This window comes from Prionailurus bengalensis, chromosome B3, assembly GCF_016509475.1.
Source record: "Prionailurus bengalensis isolate Pbe53 chromosome B3, Fcat_Pben_1.1_paternal_pri, whole genome shotgun sequence".
Classification (NCBI taxonomy): domain Eukaryota; kingdom Metazoa; phylum Chordata; class Mammalia; order Carnivora; family Felidae; genus Prionailurus; species Prionailurus bengalensis.
In genome coordinates this window covers 116372239-116391601 of record NC_057355.1, presented here as the reverse complement: position 1 = coordinate 116391601, position 19363 = coordinate 116372239, and the positions used below count along the sequence as shown (strand labels likewise).

The window sequence follows — 19363 nt, the reverse complement described above, 5'->3', positions numbered from 1 at the left end:
ATGCTAATCTGTGAGGCCTCCACAGTGAACAGAGGGGAACGTGACTGTTGTCATGGTTTCCGCTCCCTCCACGGCCCCATCACTCGGAAGAGCGGAGTCATGAGAAGGCAGAGGAGGGGTTGTCTCAGAGCCTGAGCGTAGCCCCTGATCTCCTCCCAGAAGTCAGGGTGACCGCTCAAGAGTGTGCCAGGGCAGGGGCGGGGGGAGAAGGATCTAGATCAAGCCGGAGATTGAAGTTTGTAATGGGCAGAACTGGGCTTATAAAGAAGCGAAGTAACCAGGAGGTTCCCAGAAGGGAAGGCACATTCGTACTAAACCATAAATGTGATCTATCAGAGCAGTGGACACAAAATGCATAAAATGAGCCTGGGTGGCTCAGTCAGTTGAGCATCTGACTCTTGATTTCAGCTCAGGTCATGATCCCAGGGCCGTGGGATCGAGCCTCACGTTGGGCTCCCAGCTGAGTAAGGGGCCTGCTTGTGATTCTCTCTCCCTCTCCCTCCCTCTCTCTCTCTCCCTCTGTCCATCTCCCCCACTCCCACACTCACTATCTAAAATTAAAAAAAAAAAAAAGTCCTTTTCTTCTTGGACAATGTAGAAATTGCAAATGTTTAATCAACATAGAAAAGAAAACACAAAGATAATCTACACTGTGAAACTCACCAGGTTGTTCACTAAATGTTTCTAATTCTACTCTGGGCACTTACCAGTAAGCACGGACATACTTAGTGGCAGGCGTGTAACCAAGGTCATGACCCTTCTCTGTATCAATTCATGGAACTCACACAAAGGGGACCAGTGACCCAGGCCGTAGGGGTGAGGGCTTGATTTGGTGGCACTGAGCGAAAAAGGTCAAGTTTCACGTCCCCGCCTGAACAATCGAAAAAGAGGCAAGTGCCACAGGGCAGACGATGGGAGTGCCCCAAAGGTCTTCAACCCCACTGGTGGCTTTATGTGGGTCATTCGGGAACTTGGGAGTAAAAGCCCAGATGATCAGTCTGGCTCTTTCTGGGTTTTTTTGTATAAGGCGGTGGGTGCTGCCAGCTTCCCATCTTCCCCTGGACCCCCAGAGAACCAAGGGTGGGTACCCATCCGGAGGCCCCTCGTCTGATGCGAGCGCAGGCCCACATCCCGACTGAAAATGTCCTCAACCCTTCCCTCCCTGTAGAGGCTAGGCATGGCTCAGGAGCCTCTTGGTGAAGGAAGAAACAGGATAGATCCGTCTTTTCCTTGACTGCTACTGGTGATGGCCCTCCTGTCCTCGGAGAGAACAGAGGAAGGCCGAATGGGGCTGCAGGCTGGCCTTGCACTCAGCTGTGAGCTCAGGCCTGTCCTCTCCCACGCCACGCTGGGCATCTCTGCTGGAGGCTAGGTCTGCCCCAAGTCTGCCCCACTGATGTCCTGCGTGGCCCAATGCCCCCCTTCTTTCTCTCCCCCCAATCCCTGAAGCATATGATAGGCCTCTGCAAACCAGTAGGCTTTTAACGTGACTCTAAACTGCTCAGAGAGGGGCGCCTGGGTGGCTTCGTCGGTTGCATGTTCCGCTTCGGCTCAGGTGATCTTGCAGCTCGTGAGTTCGAGCCCTGCATCGGGCTCTGTGCTGACAGCTCAGAGCCTGGAGCCTGCTTCAGATTCTGTGTCTCCCTCCCCTGCTCACTCTCTCTCTCTCCCCCCCTCAAAATTAAACATAAAAAAAAATTTTTTTAGGGGCGCCTGGGTGGCGCAGTCAGTTAAGCGTCCGACTTCAGCCAGGGCACGATCTCGCGGTCCGTGAGTTCGAGCCCCGCGTCGGGCTCTGGGCTGATGGCTCAGAGCCTGGAGCCTGCTCCCGATTCTGTGTCTCCCTCTCTCTCTGCCCCTCCCCCGTTCATGCTCTGTCTCTGTCTCAAAATAAATAAAACGTTAAAAAGAAAAAAATTTTATAAAAAAAAAATTTTTTTTTAAAGTTGTTTTTAACTGCTCAGAGAAAAACTGCACCCGCAGCTGAATGCAAGCACCTGGGGTCTGAGCTGGATGGGAGGGGAGAGAGGTGGCTATTCTAGCTCCTCGAGGAAGGGAGGCGGCAGTGGGCAGAAAAATCTGAGGGTGGGTGCCACCAGTAAGTCACTGGACTCCTGAGTCTGAATCCTGTGAAATGGGGAGAAAGACACACGCGTCACTGGGCTGTGGCATTAGGTATAGCAGGGCCTGTAGACACAGGGAGCTCTGGAGCCTGGAGCAAGCCTGGAGACACAGTGTCAGCACTGAACCTGTGTGACATTGAAGGGCTTAGACCCTTTCCCAGAACACTTAGCTGCAGAGAGGGTTAGGGGAGAATTTTCGAGAGGAATTGTCCTCTGTTCGCCTACAAAGGACAAAGGGATGGGGTGTGGCAAAAGAAACCTTGGGGAGTTCCTCAGAGGGTGGTGGGGAAACCATTTCCAGGCACAGCGGTGCACGGGGAGAGGGGGCGAAAGAAAGAGATACCAGTAGCATCGGAGAAAATCTGAAGCCTCACCTTGGCCGCCAGTCCCCACCCTGAAGCCCTCCAGCAATGTGAACCAGACTAGCAGCCTCTGCCTGAATATGTACCCCCATCAAATTGGGGCAGAGACAGCATGCACCCCTTTGGGGGCTGCACCCTGTCCACAGCTGCTTCCCACCTGGGGTCTTAAGATGGGGATTATGGCCGAGGTGCCCACCTCCACCAGCCTGAAGCCACAGGGCAGGTTTCCCCCCCCCCCCGAGCCTTGCCCCCGAAGCACGGCCAGCAACGTTCACTATGTTCCAGTGAGGGTTTGTGGGGGCAGCTGTCTGAGGAGGTAAGAGGGAGAACCACAGAGATCACAAACATGGTAAGCGAGGGCCAAAGGGACCGGTCAACGTCCTCACGGCAAAGCGTGGGGGCACCTCGTAGCCACTCGAGGGTTCCCTTCTAGTCTGACAACTCGGACTTCCTAGGATCAGAGCGAGGGCACCTGGACCAGGGAAAACACCAAACTTTTAAGAGAAAGCAATCTTCCCATCAGAGTAAGCCCCCCAAAGAAAGAGGCAACGGCTACCAAGGTTTACCCATTTTTATTTTTTTATAAAACCAGCTACAAATAGTCTCCTTCCCTCCTCACAAACGAAAGCCACACAACACAGCCTACACGTGTGTGAGAGAGAAGATGGCAGGGTTGGGTGGGTGGGTTCTGAATTTCCACAGGGAGGCACCCCCTCTGTGTTTTCATGCTTCCTCCGGGCCCGGGAAAGGGGCCGGGGCATTGAGGAAGGTCGATCTAGCTCCAGCACACCAAGTCATCTGGTCCAGGCCAAGGGGGATGGCGGGGTTTTCTTTCCTCCCTACCATGTTGGGATGGGGCCTCCAGTCACCCCTGAGATACCTTCTAGGATTTTCTCCATGATAGCAAGAACCTTCTCTAGCCCGAGGCCCCACCAGAGCGTGTCTTGAGAAGGTGCGCTCCCCACTCCGGGCCCTCCCTGAGCACGGCCTTGAGTGGGCCCGTGCTTACGATGCCAATGCCTTCCAGACCCGAAATGGGGTACACGGTCCGCCGAGGTGGGCACACTTCTGGGAATGCTGGCTGGGATATGAGAGGGGCAATCCAACAGGGGCATTAGTCTTGGGCTACCTGCCTTCCTTCGAGGCCACCATGGCTGCTCATGGGAAGAGAGGCTAAATGTCACTTGTTGCCCTCTGTGTGACAGCTGTCTGAATGGGCGCAGCCACCAGGCCAGAGGAAGGCTGGACAGCCCACAATGGAATCCCAGTAAAATGTCTGCAGAAAGCTAGGCCTCATTTCCTCCTAGCTGGGCTATTATCCCTGCACTTCTACAAGAGGCAGAGGCAGGCGGCCCAAGATTAGTTTTGCTCTGGAATTGGCCTTGAGCCTGGGAGCCCTTAGAAGAGCTTGAGAAACAGGAAGAACTTCAGTATTGGGTTAAAAACCAAATAAACCATTGAGTTTACCAACAAGGTGGCTCGCTGGGCTTCCCCCTCCAGCTTGTGGTAACCACTGAGGACAGGATGGCAGGGGAGATAGAGAATGGATGGGAAGCCCCGGTCTGACCTCGCTGCTGAGAGTCTGTCTTGGGAAGCCTCACTCGTGCATTTGCAGGAGGCTGGCACTGCACTCATCAGTGTGGGCCTTCTGTCCTCTTCCCTCCACTGCTTAAAATTGTCAAAAATCGACTAAATAGAAGGCCCCACTGTGTGTCTTTTTCTTCTTTGCCTCCCCTCTCCTGCTTTACAGAGTAGATGCTGAACGTGGGTGAAAATGTTTCAAGTGGCTTCATGCAAATGGTCTGAGGGTCATTTGCTCGGTGGGTCATGAGGATACTGGTGTGCCCACGGATGGATTCTGGGCCACCCGACGGTCTGGAGAGCAGGAACATGTGGGCAGGGGGGAATTGACGCCAGTGCTGGCTACTGCCTGCCCTCCAGGGGCAACTCCCACCTGCCCCCCAGCCCAACCTCCCTTGAGAAGGCCAGCCTCCCAGTGACTTGCCAGATCTGACAGCTAAATCAAGGGGCAGTGCCCTCCTCCCACCAGAAAAGACCCCATGGAGTCTACAATATGATCACAGGGCTCCCATCTACATGCACACAGGGGTTGGTCTCCGGCGTGGCTGGGGATGCAGTTCTGGGTTCTAGAAAGCCGGGCCGTGTGTCCGGAGCCCCACAGCAAGAGCAGGGAAGGGGGTGGAATAAACAAACAGCAATGCCAACACCTGTACAAAAGAACTATACAATTTACATATATATTTATGTACAGTATATAAATCTCTTTCTTCTCAGTCCCAGCAACAAACACCTTCCCCCCCCACCCAAAAAAAAAACCCCTCAAAGTTGTCAGTAGCAGATCCAAAAACGTACAATAAGAGAGAGAATAAACAGTCTTTTTCCCTTTCCTTTTCCCACTGTGGTATTAGATATTGGTATTTAAAAATGAAACCAAAAAGAAAACACGCAAATGGGAGTTATCAAAAGTGCAAACATGGTGGGCACCACTTATGTTACATGGGATGTGGCTGGGCCGGGGCGGGCGGGGGAGGGGGAGGGGGGGCGTCGCGGAATCGGTGAAGGTTAGGTGTGTCGGATGGTCTGGATGGTCCGTCCTGCCTCCCTGGTCTCTCCACCTGCCCATTGGTTTTCCACTCCTTAGACGAGGCGTCCTACTGGGAAAGGGAATAAGCAAGGAGTTAGAGGTAGGTTTCCGAGGAACCCAACGACACGCATCAACTACTCCCAACCTGGGAGTGGCAGCGGTGGGCTTACAGGCGGGGACAGCAGGACCCTTGTGGTGCTAACCAATCCTTCTCTTCGTTCTCGGCACAAAAAAAAAAAAAAAAAAAAAAGAAGAAGAAGAAAGAAAATGGGAGCCAAAGTTACTTGGCCGATTCCTCCACTCCTGCCGTACTACAATGCTGCATTTAGGGGGCCCGTGGCGGGGACCCCAAAAAGAAGACAACTTCCTGAAGCGGTTTGGACCTGCTCATTTTTCCTGGGGGAAGCTGCCAACACTACCACCTGCAACAAACAGGAACATACAACACTCAAGTGGCCTTGGCCCCGAGAACTGGTGGAGCTTCCTTTCTACCTGGGTGCCTGTCTCCTGCAACCCCCTGAATAAGGAACGGACTCGAGAAAGAGCCAGAGGTTGTGTGGCCGTGCCTCCCGCTCTGGGGGTATTGGCAGCCCTCTTCTGCCCGGGTGAAACCACTGCTGGCCAGCACCTTTAAACAGAGTCGCTTTTCCAAAAGGTCAGGCCCTTGTTGGGGTATCTCTCTGAAATCCCAACTATTAGCTAAGAGGGCTTTGGTGCTGAGGGACATCAGCATAAGCTTCTTGGGTCCTGGTTCTCCAGGTCACAGAACATCAGGGTGGAGAGAATCTTGGCCGTGACCATGTGGTCCAGCCTCATCATCTAGAAACTGAGGCTTGCAGCAACTGAGGGACTTAGCCAAGGCCCAAGCCTCCCCCTGCTGACGCCCACTCTGCCCCATTGGGGGCTTATGGATCTTGGAGGCTTCTGCAGGGCCCAGGTCTCCTCGAGGAGGAGTGGGAGCTGAGAGGCGGATGCACCAAGAACTGGGCCAGCTCTGCGTGACCCCTGGAGGCCGCGTGACTTTGTGCATGTACCTCAACGCCACTGGGTCAGTCTACAGACTGGGAATCGGGGCCACGGCTGTGCTGCCTCTGCTCTGCCTCTGACAGGATCGCCTTGAGGGCTGACTGAATTCATGAAGTGGAGAAAGGACTTTGAAGAGCATGAAGTGCTGAGGGGACCCGCGCCCACCCAGCCGGTCACGCGAACCCACAGCTCAATGCTCCCGCCCCCGGTTTTGCTAACATTCCTAAGCCCTGAGAAAGTGACACAACCCAGGGTGGGGTGGGGTAGATGCTGGTATGTCTGATTTGACAGGTGAGGAAACCAGCCTGGAGAGGGAGTGGCGGGCCCAGGGCAGGCAGGTGGGCAGTGACAGGATCTGGCCTGGCTCTGAATCCCATCGCTCATCCACTCGGCCCAGCAGCAGAAAGATTCCCACAGAGAAGGAGGGCCCTCTAATCGTGCAGCCCGCTGAGCTGAGAAGTGCAGGGCCCCTGGTGTCCAGGCCTGGCTTGTGGAGGCTCCCGGCACTAATGCTTTGGCTACATCACATGGCTTACTCCTCGGGGCAATTTTATACGATTGTTATAAAATGACCACGTTGTCTCCATCGTATGACGGCAGAGCTGTGGCTCGGAGACGACACAGCTTTTACGTGGTGAAGCAATCTCGGACCTGGCTACCTTCTCCCAGGACCGTGCTTTGAACCACCGAGGAGGGCAGGGGACAGAAAAAGCCTGAACCCAGGGCAGGCGGCATCCTTGGGCAATTCCAAGGGAGGGCTGGGATTTTTTCACCAACCGAAAAACTAGTCTCCACGCTGCCTGTACTGATGCAGGGCAGGGACGATAATCCTGATGAAGATGTTTTACAAACTGAGGAAATGCGGACCCTCGGACCCAAAGCCACACTCATCCCTAAACTTCGTGCACTCCCCCAGCCCCCGGGAGCCCCCCACCTAGCCTGCAAGCCTCTCTCGGCCCACCAGAGGGCACCGCATGACACCAGATGACCAATGCAGGGGCTCGTTCCCCACATACCTTCGGCCCAAGCGACTTTTCTGGAGCTCTCCAGAGCAGAGCGACCCAGGGACGCTGCCTTCAGCCCCTGGGTGTGTTCGTCCACTACTAGCAATTTCTTTTGCGCGTTCACTACGAACCGGGTCACTGGGCTAAGTTCCTCACGTGCACCATCTTGTTAAACCTTCGCACCCAATCTAGGAGGTAGATGCTATCATCTCCATTTTGCAGAGGAGGAAACTGAGGCTCAGAGGTTCCAGAGCTAGCAAGCGGCAGGGCTGGGATTAAAAGCTAGGTCAGGCTGCCCTCAGAGCCTCTGCTCTCACCCCCAGCTCCCGCCCCCACCTCCCCGATGCCTCTCACTAATGCTCCCTTCTCCTGCAGGCACTGCCTGCTTGGAAGCTACGGGTCTCCCCGCCCCGAGTTCGAAGGCGGTGCCCCGGGCCCAGCGCCTCTACTCCTGCTCATGTCACCCCCAGCTGGGCCTGCTCCCCCACTTTCCCAGACTCACCGCTGGTCTTGTCTCCCTTGGCCTTCCTCAGGCAAGCAAAACTGGCCTGCTCACACAAGGGACCGCCTTCAAACACTCTGGGGTCCTTCTCATGGAGGGGACAGCATTCCGGCCTGGGAATCCTGAGGCTGGGTCCAAATGCCAGCAATGATGCCACCTCACGTGGGCCCTCTGACCTCGAGCAAAGTGCTATTCCTCTCTAGGCTCGTCTAGACTCCTCGACTGCAAAATGGGTTGAGGACGCACACACACAGTGACCTGCTTATATACATACACACACACACACACACACACACATACACAGAGGGACACATGTACGGACATGCACACATGCATGCACACGCACAGACCATGTACACACATAGGGAGACATGCACACAGACACCTGCACACACACACACACAGACATGCTCGCAGGGACACTCACGGACATGCCTATGCATGACACACACAGAAACACGCACGCGGACACAGGCACCCCAGCCATACTTTCAACCAGGCAGCGCATTCAGGGTCAGCGGCGGACGCAGAGCTCTCGGGCCTCTCTGTCCCACTTCCGGGGTGGGGAGCTCAGGGGGAGGGTCGAAGGTGTTGGGTGAGGAAGGATGGTAGCTGTACTCTAGGGGCCTCCCTGGGCACAGCTGTGAAGGTAAGTTGAAACTAAAGCCTGTTCCTAGCTGAGTCCGGCTTGAGGAGGAGCAGTGCTCCCTAAATACCACAATCCAGGTGACAGTTTTCCTGGGTGCTTCCCTCAGGTCCCGTGGCAGACACCTGGGGCCTGGCAAGGCTTCAGAGAAAGCCTAGGAAGCCCCTCTCCGCTCTGTGGCCAAGAGGTCACCACACTCGGCCTCCCCTTGGCATCTGTGTGCTGGGTAGACCAGAGGGGACTGAGGGCAGAGTCATTACAGATCCCTGTGGGTCCATCCCTCCTCGATCCTTACATGCCCCTAGGTGGGCCTCAGGTCTACGCTAACGCTGGGTGGTCTCTTTCCAAGACTGGTCCTCTGCCTATGCTCTGAAAAATGGGCACAAACCCCACGGGTGTCAAAGCGTGATGTCACCACAGGGGGCAAGCCCCTCATTCATTCATTCATTCATTCACTCGTCCGACAAGGATCTGATGGCACCGTGCACCGTGCTGGGGGTAGAACCGAGGTGACTCAACCCAGGGCTCCACGGGGGAGTCAGAAAAGTCAGCTGCAACACAGTGTGAGAAGTGCTGCTGACCGAGGCAATAATCTGAAGAAGAACAGTAATGTGGAACTTCGATTCAGTTCCTTCCTTGTCTCGGGCACCGTGATAAGTGTTTTCGCTCACTGTCCCACTGAGTCAGCACAACAGTCCTTTGAGGTAGATACCATGGTTGCTCCCATTTTACAGATGAAGAAACTAAACTCCAGAGTGGTGGAGTAATTTGTATTTGGTGAAGGAGCCAGTCTGTGGCAGAGGCGGGGTTTGAGCCAGGACATTGCACTGTGTCCTGGGGACCCAGAGTACTATGGGAACACAGAGAGGTGTCCTCAATCAGACAGGGGTGCCCAGAGCCATGAGCTCACTCACCCAGGGTCACACACCCCAGAATGAGGGCCAGAACCAGCTACGGAGGGGGCAGGTCCCGAGACACGGTACTTGGCGGTAATTCATCCACTTCCTGTGCTATCCTTTGGGTTCACCGAGGGTTATGAGCCAGAAAAAGCCCTTAAGTTTTCTCCCTGGGCAAGCTCAGCTTTTTTCAAAGCTCCCATTTCAAGCAAATCGGTGTCACCCAGGTTGGTATCTTCAGCCCTGACCCTTCGCCTGCACTTAGAGAACCACTGGTCCTTGAGATGCATCCAACTTGACACGTTCAATCCATACCAGTTGTCTTCTCCATCCCCCTATGCCTGCTCTGTTCGTCCTTCCATGCTGCCCAACTCGGTGAACAGACCCGCCCTCCAGTTGCCCAAAGCAACCTCCATCCCTATATCCACTCGGTCACCAGAACTGCGGCTCTATGTTTCTCAAAACCACTCACTTCCCTTCACTCCCACTGTGCTTTCATTAACTCAAGCCTCTGTCGCCTCCTGCCACAGCCTCCTGGGGGGACCTTGCCTCGCTCGTGTGCTATCTTTTTTTCCCGCACTGCAGCCAGAATGCATTTTTGAAGCAAAAACCAATCCTATCATTTCTTGGACTGAACCCCTTCCATGGTTCTCTGCTGCCCTTATGAAGTTGAGACTCTCCCCTTACCTCCTGTCACGCCCCAGCTCCTGCCACCTTTAAGTATGCATTTCAGTCCCACTAACATCTTTCAGTTCCTCTAGAACCGTTCCTCACCGCTACATCTTCACTCTAGGCTGTAGCTTAGAAACTTCTCCCTCTGCTGACCTCTTGCCTCGGCCATCTCCTACCCATTCCGCAGGTATCGGTTTAGATCAGGGGCTGGCAAACTCATCTGTAAAGAACTAGGTAGTAGATACTTTAGGCTCTGCAGGCCGTGTACAATCTATCCTTTATTCCTCTTTTTTGAAAATGACGTCCCTTGAGAAATATAAAAACCATCCTTAGCTCACAAGCCATGCAAAAATAGGCCAGCGACTAGATTGAGCCTGTGGCCCATGGCTGGCTTAGACATTGCTTCCTTCACAAAGTGTTCCGAGGCTGTCTGCCCCTGAGCTAATTTAAGTGCCCCTACATATGTTCCTACAACACTCTGCACTTGTTCTGTCATGACAGAGATGATTAGGTTTCCACCAGAAAACCTAATCCACGTTCTCCTCCTCTTCCGGGGCGCTCCCAGACTTCCTTTCTATTGGGTGTGGTCTGGTGGCAGTTCCAGCCACTACGAGGCATGAGAGGTAATATGTGTCACTTCCTGGACTGGAGCATAACCTCTCCACCCCCCCATAAGCACTGTTCCATGCTTTACTCCATCTGGTTTACTGAGAATGGAAACAACCGCCATGGTGACCTTGGAAGCCACCTAATAAAGAAGGAAGAGTCATTCTTAGCCAAGATAGATCTCAGAGTGACTGCACAGTACAGTCTCCATTCCTGTTCCTCCCCTTGCACGCACAGGCACGCACACGCGCACACACACACACACACACACACACACGCATGCACACACCATGACCTGGAATCATGCTGAAGTATTACAAAGGCAAGATGAACAAATTTCTCCTGTGTTGGGCCACTACATGTGTGGGTCTGCTTGTCACTGCAGCCTGGCCTCTCCTAATACCCTCTCCTAGCGCTTACCACAATGCACATAAACACCTTAAGATCTATGTCCTCGGTAGGCTGTGGAAGGACAGGGACCTTATCTGTCAACTGTACCAGGCATCCAGCATAAAGCATAACACACTTTTCATAAGCAGTTGAATAAATGAGTACCTGGGATCTCGTCTATTGAAGGAGCCCGTGGTCCCTGTGCCTGGGTGGGGCACGTTCTGGAAGGCCAGGAACACCCGAGTGAGCACTCACCTTCTTTGCTAACACCCAGGCAGCCCTTCAGCTCAGGCAGTGAGATGACCTTGTCCTTGTTCAGGTCACAGTAGTCAGTGAAACGCCGGGCACACTTCTTGGGCTTGGCTTTCTTCTTCACGTAACGCTTGAAGGGCTTCATCTCCCGCTTGTTAATGTCATTGCTGCTGTTGCTGTCCAACTGGCTGAAGTACCAGTGCACCACTCGCTCCTCCAGCGTGTGGCTGGGATCTGGTTCTGAAAACCTGGGCCACAGGCAGACACCCCCCACCCCCACCCCAGACAGCACCACTCAGGATCCTGCAGGAACCAATGGCCCCACTGCACGTCTCTCCCACGTGGGCAATGCCAGGGTGGTCGTGCTGAGCTGCCAGCAGTCAGGTAGCGAAGGCTCTTTCAAGCCAAAGACCTCCCAGCCCCACTCAGCCTGCAGCAGAATCAAGCCAGCCTCTCCAGCTAGACTCTCGAGACCGGATAATTTACTTCTCAGGGGTCCCCGAGTGGGTCACCCTTCTTACGTGAACCTGCCTCACCCTCTACCACAGGCAGGAATGTTCTTGCATAAGATGGGGGCTCAAGATATATTGAATGGATTTCATTCACCTAAGTAAACCACAGCTGGGATCCACGTTGTCCTCCTGGCCTACGGTTCATCGCCAGACAAGCTGCGGTTCACACGTGAACGTGTACACTCACTCAACGAACGTGACTATGGGAAAGGGCGATCTGAGCATGCACACACGCCCAACACCAGGCCAGGTCCCGGGAGGCATTGCCCCGGGCCTCAAACTGCTCAATGTCTTGGTAAGACTGAGCCAAATACGTTGAGATCAGCCAGTGACAATTCAGTGTGAAGTTCCCAGGGCCCGTCACTGTCGGGCAACAAGTGCCGTAGGAATCGAGAGAAGAAGACAGTTGTGATGGACACAAACAGAGCAAGTCTAAAACTGGCGAGTCCCAGACCTACTAGGGGTGAGTCTCTCCATGGAGAGGTTTTAAGTCTGGAGGTCTGGGATGGACCTAGGAAACCACATGTATGCTAGAACCCCGGGGGATTGTGCTTAAAAGTACCAGACTATAGCAACCAAGAAGGCTTCCTCGTGTCAAGGTGCACAGTAGTGACCACGTCTAACACAGCCCGCGTATGCACAGTACTGCATCTGGCAAGAAGAAACTATATCTTGCAAGAAAAATATTCACGGCACTTGCCAACACCTTGGGGTTCTTCTCTGGGGTTTGCCAAGTTTTCCAGAAGGGAGGGGACCATCTCTGACCCCACCCCTATGAATGAGCCAGCAAACTCTTTCCCTTTCCCATCCCCAAGTGCCCTTGATGTTTAGGGAAAAAGAAGTTTCATTACCCAAAAAAAGCCAAGCATCCCTGCTAAATGCCCATTCCTAATTAAGTGGATTGCAGTCTTGGGCAGCCCCCCCCCCTCCCCCCGGGCACCCTGGGCTGATTCCAAGGCAGTACAATTGGTGGATCTGCCAGCAGGATGTCTTCTGGACAGGTTTAATGCAGGGAGTACCTGGGCAAGGTGTGAGGGACCATCTGCCCCTGGTTCTTTGGGAATCTGCCTGGTCTGTCATGGAAAGCAGGCTCAGAGGGTCCTTCAAACAGGAATGGAGTTATTTGTCGTAGAGCTTCAGATTTTTGTTTCTGCCAGTACGTGGTATTTTGGCGTGTCAGAGCTCCCTCTATTTCACCCATAACATTCACTCTCAAGCCTACAGGGTATACCAGGTGAGCAGCAGAAAATTCTCTATCAAGATGCTTGTGGCACAGGAGGGAGGGTGGTCAGCTCCCTCTCTGAGCACCCTGCCTACCTGTGTTTCCCTGAACGCAAGGGAGGGTGTGGGCTGCAGAGGACAGCCAGGAAGAGCCCCAAGGGAGGTACTCCAGCTATTCCCACTGGGGACTCTCCCTTTGGACCCCTCCTGCCAGAGGCCATAAGAGCCCCATGGCGGCAAAAGCAGATCTTTCTCTAACCTTTAGGCTCAGCATAGCGTCATGTCTACCTAGAGGCTGGAATAATAAAGCCTCAGTCGCTGAGCTGGGAAGGGATGAGGTCATCCCGCCCAGCCGCCCTGCCAGGAGAGGCCCACTGCCTCCGACACGTGTTGCTGGGGCTCCAGCCTGTCCGGTTCTCAGCAGCTCCACCGATGGAGCTCCCGCACTGTCCTTTGGGCTGGTCTTCTTCTGACTTTACAACCTCTGGGAGTTTCTTCCCGTGCACAGAGACCATCACTTGGCTTTGCTCCCTTTTCCTTCCTTTCCTTCTGACTCTCCCTCCCTCCCCTGTCTCCTTTTGTCCGCTTGGTCCTGCCCTCCTCACTCCCAGCAGCGTCTCACAGCCATGACCACTGGCCTGACCTGGCCCTGGAGACTCCGAGGATACTTCCTTCTCCCGGGAGAAGTCTTCTGAGGCCCCTCCGAGTGGTGCTTCTCGCTCCGCCGCACCCTCAGCCTGTCCGGGTCCTGCCTCTTCCCCCTTCCTCCCCCTTCCTCTGCCCTCCACGTAGGGCTCCCTGCTTCTGAACTCCTTTGACTTCCAGAAACCCACCGTCCCACCTCCACTCCTGACAACAGAGCCCAGCTCTACCTGTGACGCTGGCAGCACTAGGGGCCTCCTTTGGAACCCAATACTTAGCACAGGCCAAGCTCTAAGTACATTTAAAGCAAGAATTTCTTAGCCTTGAGGGCTCATGGACCCTTCTGAGAACCTAAACAAAGCTATAGTCTTCTCTGGAAAAGCACACATGCACATAGCACTGTGCTGACTTCCAGGGTTTAATGGACTCCCTAAACCTCATCCAAGCTCATGGACTCAGGTAAAGAACGCTTGACCTACAGGGAAGGATCTCCAGCCCTGGCCCCAGAACACTGTTTAACCATGAGCCTTCTGGAAGAAGATGGGGTGAGAAAAAGGACGGTAGCTAGAGGGGTTTAGGGATAGTTTCCATGTTTCCAACAACACATAATAAAAAACTACAGAAGGCATTCAGCTTAAAACTCTGAAAATCAGGTTCTGAGTTTGCAACAATCTTAAGTCTCTGCCATACTTCATACAAGATCGAGTCAGGATTGAGCTGTGTCAGGAGTCCAGGTTTAGTCACACCAGCAGCAGGCACGCATGTGCAAAAGAGCCAAGAGGCCTCGGTTGGCTCAGGAGAAGCTGAGATTTTCCCAGGGGAGTGCCCGATGGGCGGGGCCAAAGGGCCTCCCGCAGAATTTCCAGGAATCTCTCAAGCAGTTTTATTAGAGCCCTTTCCATCACAGTGAGACTCCCCAAAACTTACCCCTGCCCTCAAAGCCATACCCCCCCTGATCCCTCCAGCTCCTGCGGCCTTCTAGAAGTATCCTTTAAAAACACTGGGAACTTGCCCTCCCAGCTCTAGGCTTCCTTCCGCTGGCATCAGACCTCCAACCTTTCTCTCACATGTGTACACACAACCCCTGCTGGAGACTGGGACTGTTGGGATTCAAATCTGCTCATCAGGCAAGGGCTGGGGACCCTACATCAGAGGGTGTAACGGTTCCTTAAATGACCTAACAGCGCTGGTCCATGCCATGGGCCTCCCTACAGGTGAGGTTCCACTCTACTAAAAGGGCTCACTGGGTGTGTAGAGTTATCCAAGCGTCCTTGGAGATGGTGTGGCAGGTCACACCCAAATGATACCGAATTCTAGATTTTGGAAAAACAAATCCCAAGACTGGTGTCCGCTCTGTCTCTGGGCTGTTTTGGTGGCTGTCCTGTTGACTTTGACCTCCAGGGATGATGAAACACACTAGAGCTGGGTGCCTCCCTGGCCACACTGACTGTTCTCCCAAATTCAGAGGTGACAGGTGCTGCCCTTCTCCTGCATTCAGTTTTGCTTCTGCATCCTCACTCTGCCAGGCCTTGGCTGCAATGCACAGCTGGAGAGCCAGCCCATTTGCCACAAGAAAAGTTGCTTTGGCCAGGATCTTGGGCCTTGTTCTGCTGTCCCAAGCAGTTTTAAAGAAGGTGAGGCGGGACGGCCTGGAAGCACTGGCCAAGCCAAGCAGACCAACGGAGCCCCATCTGGAGTGGGGTCCGAGCCCTGCCAGCTGTGCAGGGGGGTGGGGCTGGGAAACGCCGAGTCAGCCATATTCCACACTTTGCCTTACAAGGCCATCAACAAGTAACCGCGCTAGGCAGGAAGGAGGAAGCCACAGTACAGATGGTCTCTCCGTGGGGGACCGCATGAGGGGCCAGAAGGCTCACGCAGCCCATCCCACCTCCCCGGAAAGTTCACGTTCTCTGGGGCTAGATGGAAAAAGGAGAGGGCTCCCCTGCTTGAGAAGACTGCCAGCTGGGATCTCAGAACTTTTCCTTTGGGTCTGATGAATGCTAATGGGTGCCATGGGAGGGCTGATCTCAGGAGGAGCTCACCTCCTAGAGCCCTGGAAGGAAGGAGCATGAGGATAATTCAATCATCCTGCAAACTTTCATTGAGAACTGCTATCCTTGAATGATACTTGCAGGCTGCCCCTCCCATGTACTAACCACGGATGTTTCTATGGACACCCTGTTCTACTTTGCCTATTCTTAGATTTGGGCAGGACCGCCCCCCCCCCACCTCGCCCCCCAAATGAGGCTGGAAGCCCAGAAAAGGAAGCAGACATCTCCCTCCATGCCATGTCCGATCACTAATAAGTCTTCAAATCTGATTACTTTCACTGCTAAAGCTTCAGAAAACCATCCCTTCCCCCATAGCTGTAGTGGGGCTCCCCCTCGCCTATCGCTCTGATGATGGCTGGAATCCTCCCAGCCCGTCTTGCTCTCTTCCCATCCAGCTTCCCTATGGCCTTTGGGATGATTCTTCAAAAATGCTCATGGGGCACCTGGGTGGCTCAGTCGGTTAAGCGTCCGACTTTGGCTAAGGTCATAACCTCACCGTTTGTGAGCTCGAGCCCCATGTCAGGCTCTGTGCTGACAGCTCAGAGCCTGGAGCCTGCTTCAGATTCTGTGTCTCCCTCTCTCTCTGCTCTTCCCCCACTTGGACTCTCTCTCTCTCAAAAATAAATAAATATTAAAAAAAAAAAAGCTCACCTAATCATGGGCATCGTCCTGCACTTGGCGTGAATCACAAGGCCTGGCGTGACTTGGTCTCTGCCCCAATCCACAGCTCCACCTTCTGCCTGCCTCCCAGATTTAAGGCACACTTCTTACAACTCCTTGCACAGGCCCTGCCTCATTACGCCGAGGGCCTCTTTGCCCTGGTCCATCTAGGTTGGGGCATTACCCCTTTGTTCACAAAGATGCCGCTCAGGTGAAGTATCATCTCATATATAAAGTCTTCCCTCACGTGCCCTCCTGCCCCTGAAGCCCCCCAGCACTCTCTCTGCCTCTATTACCCCACTGACCTCATAGTGCAATCCTGTGATTCTATACCCCTTCTCTCGATCAGATCGGAAGCCCCTCCAGGCAGCGACCATGACTTCGTCCCCGGAACCCGACCCAGAGCTTGTACCAGGGAAGAATGGAAATGTTAAGAGTTGGTGCGAAGCCAGAATCTGTAGGCCTGACAGGTGTTACGTTGCGGGGAGGGGGGGAGACATGACTTCTTTGTCCCTTCTTCCCACTGGCCCCAGCTGATGTCCAGCTTTAATTGCCAGACCCTGAGAGGATGTAGGAGGGATCAGATATGCCTTCCCTGACTTCAGTCTTCTGTGCCTATGATCCCAATTCTGCCAGAATTCAGAGCAGAGGCCAAAACCCAGCCTGGAACCCTGAATTCTCTTCAACAGCCCTACTCTAGCTGTGCTCCCCAGCCTCCAGCTGCCCCGTGCCTTTGCTCTTTTATCATAGAAGAGTGCCTGGCCAGGGTCTCTCCACATGGGGCCCCAAGTCTCTTGGGCCCATCCAGGGTGCCGTAGGGACAAAGAAGGACCATGGTGAATTTGATGGCTAGATTTGGCCTCTTGGTCTTCCAGTAGTTGGTGAACCCTCTGATGTGCGGGATAAGGATCAAGAGGCCTTATCAAGACTTGTCTCTCTGTATCACATAGGGATCTATCCATCTATCTACCCATCCTTCTAGCTGTTTATTCATTCAGCAAATATTTATTGCACCTCTCCTATGTGCCAAGGATTATTTTGAGTTCTAGGAATGCAGCAGGGAAGAAGACAGATAATGCTCCTTCTCCATAGAACTTAAAATTTCATTAAGTAGGGTAAGCCAGACAATAAATAAACAAGCCAGCAAAATACCAGCTAGGGTAAGTGCCTGGCTGAGGAGTTAAAAAGAGGTGTGGTGACAGAGGGTGACTGGCAGCCCCTTTAGATGGGTTGGTTGCTAAGAAGTTGACATTTAAATGGACAGTCGGGACCAATCACAGGAGGATGGGGCCTCATATTCCAGGCTGCAGCAGCAGCTTGCATGGAGGTCCTGGGGCAGGCAGAAACCTGGAGGGTTCTTCAAGGCTTGTTTGAGGGACTGAGAAGGACCAGCAGCTGGGACACGGCCAGTGAGACCCTCCTTGCAGGGCCAGTTCAGGTGGGAGCTACAGCTTAAAACCTGGAGAACCTGCTACCCCTGGCCGTGGCCTCCTCATGTAAATGCTGCTCTTTCTTCCTGCATTCCCCAATTCCTGCCACACACACCCCCCCCCCCCGGCCCCCAACTCTCCTCCTGGATTTCTAAACTATTTCTTGGTTCATGTGGTGTGTCTTTTGATTACAAGTCCAGCCTCCAGGTAACACAGTTACCAAATGCATTTCAAACTTTTCATTCTCATCAACACCAAACCCAGTTTTGGCATAATATGAGCTTAACGTGAAAAATGTGTTTAGGAAAAGAATCCTTTTTTAATCTTCTCCCCACTCTAAATTACACCTAAAAGAGAAGGTTTTTAAAAAGAAAAAGAAAAATCTCTTCCCTAAGGATACGTTGGTATTAAAAACTGGTATTAAAAACATTGTAAACTTCTTAGTTTTTATTTTCTGTAAAGATCCCTGCAACCTGTGATTTGAAGGCAAGGCATCAGTCCTGATGCCGCCTGGCCAGGGGGACCTACCTGTGCCTTTGACCTCCATGGACACCTCACCCACTGGCCCAGGACCCAGCCGGATCTGGTACTTTCCTGGCACTCTCAGTCTGCCTGGGGCCGAGGCAACACCCATGCTCGGAAGCTGGACTGGGCTCCCAAGGAAGCAAGTGGGAGAAATTTGAAGTCTTGTCTTCTCTGGAGTGCGGAGAAAGCACCGGGCAGGCTCCCCAAGTGGCTGGTCAGAGCCAGCAGCCCCAGGTGGTTGTGGATGGGAAACACTCAGACCTGGAAGTTTTAAGCCCATGTTCCTCCTGTTTACTTTTTCCATTTTCTTCTTCTTTTTTTTTAAATGTTTATTTATTTTTGAGAGAGAGAGAAACAGAGCGTGAGCATGGGAGGGGCAGAGAGGGAGGGAGACACAGAATCTGAAGCAGGCTCCAGGCTCTGAGCTGTCAGCAACAGAGCCTGACACGGGGCTCGAACTCACAAAGCACAAGATCATGACCTGAGCTGAAGTCGGACGCTTAACCGCCTGAGCCACCCAGGTGCCTCTCCATTTTCTTCTAATAAATATCTCATCCCAATTTTTGCATGAAACGACAGGCATTTTTCATATTCCGAGCATGAGTAACAAAGGCAATAAATACTGAATATGCTTCCACAAACTCCCCTGCCCCCTCTTCTTGGAGAAATGGATACAGTCCTCTCTATTTTAAATGCCCAGTCGCTGAGCACCGTTGGCTGCCTCCAAGCTGTTCCCATCTCCCAGCCTATCAGACCCTGTCTCCATCTTCTCAGACTCAGTGCTGTGTCCCCCCTGGGGAGGCCTGATGTCATCCACAGGGTGTGCAAACCCAGAAGCCAGCCTGAGAGCTCACACGGGGCTGCTGAGAGGAAGTGCACCAGACCAGCACCTTCCAAGAGTGGCAACCAGGAGGCAACCTCTGCGTTCACTTGGACGTGACCTAAAACTGGGTCTTCCGGACAGCCACCCTCGCCTGCCGCAGGATGCAGCACCCCTGAGCTTGCGGTCCTGGTTCCCTACGCTAGACACACACCCTGTGCTCCTGCGGATCGCCGGCAAGGCGGCTACGCCGGGGCCTCTCCCCAGGCCTGGAGCCTGGACCTGCCACCGTGGTGGCACTCCTTGCCTTGCTGATGACAGCTCTGTCTCTGGGCAGATGCGGAGGAACTGGGCCTCAGAACTCAGAGACAGGTGCCCGTCCCTGCCAACATGGGTACTTCCTCCACTGCTGTAGGAG

At 53.6% G+C, this 19363-nt stretch overlaps 1 protein-coding gene across 4 annotated transcripts in view; it reads right to left on the bottom strand.

The window, feature by feature from the left end:
• Window positions 1-3038: 3038 nt before the first annotated feature.
• Window positions 3039-19363, bottom strand: part of SMOC1 (SPARC related modular calcium binding 1) — a 158748-nt gene continuing 142423 nt past the window's right edge. For 2 of the 4 annotated variants that reach the window (XM_043556462.1, XM_043556460.1), the window contains exons 11-12: window positions 11088-11332; window positions 3039-5160 (exon numbers count right to left, since the gene is read on the bottom strand). In XM_043556462.1, coding sequence (XP_043412397.1) covers window positions 5144-5160; window positions 11088-11332 — 262 coding nt within the window. In that variant the 3' untranslated portion in view covers window positions 3039-5143. The remainder of the gene's footprint in view (window positions 5161-11087; window positions 11333-19363) is intronic. The other 2 variants (XM_043556463.1, XM_043556461.1) reach the window with 1 other exon arrangement.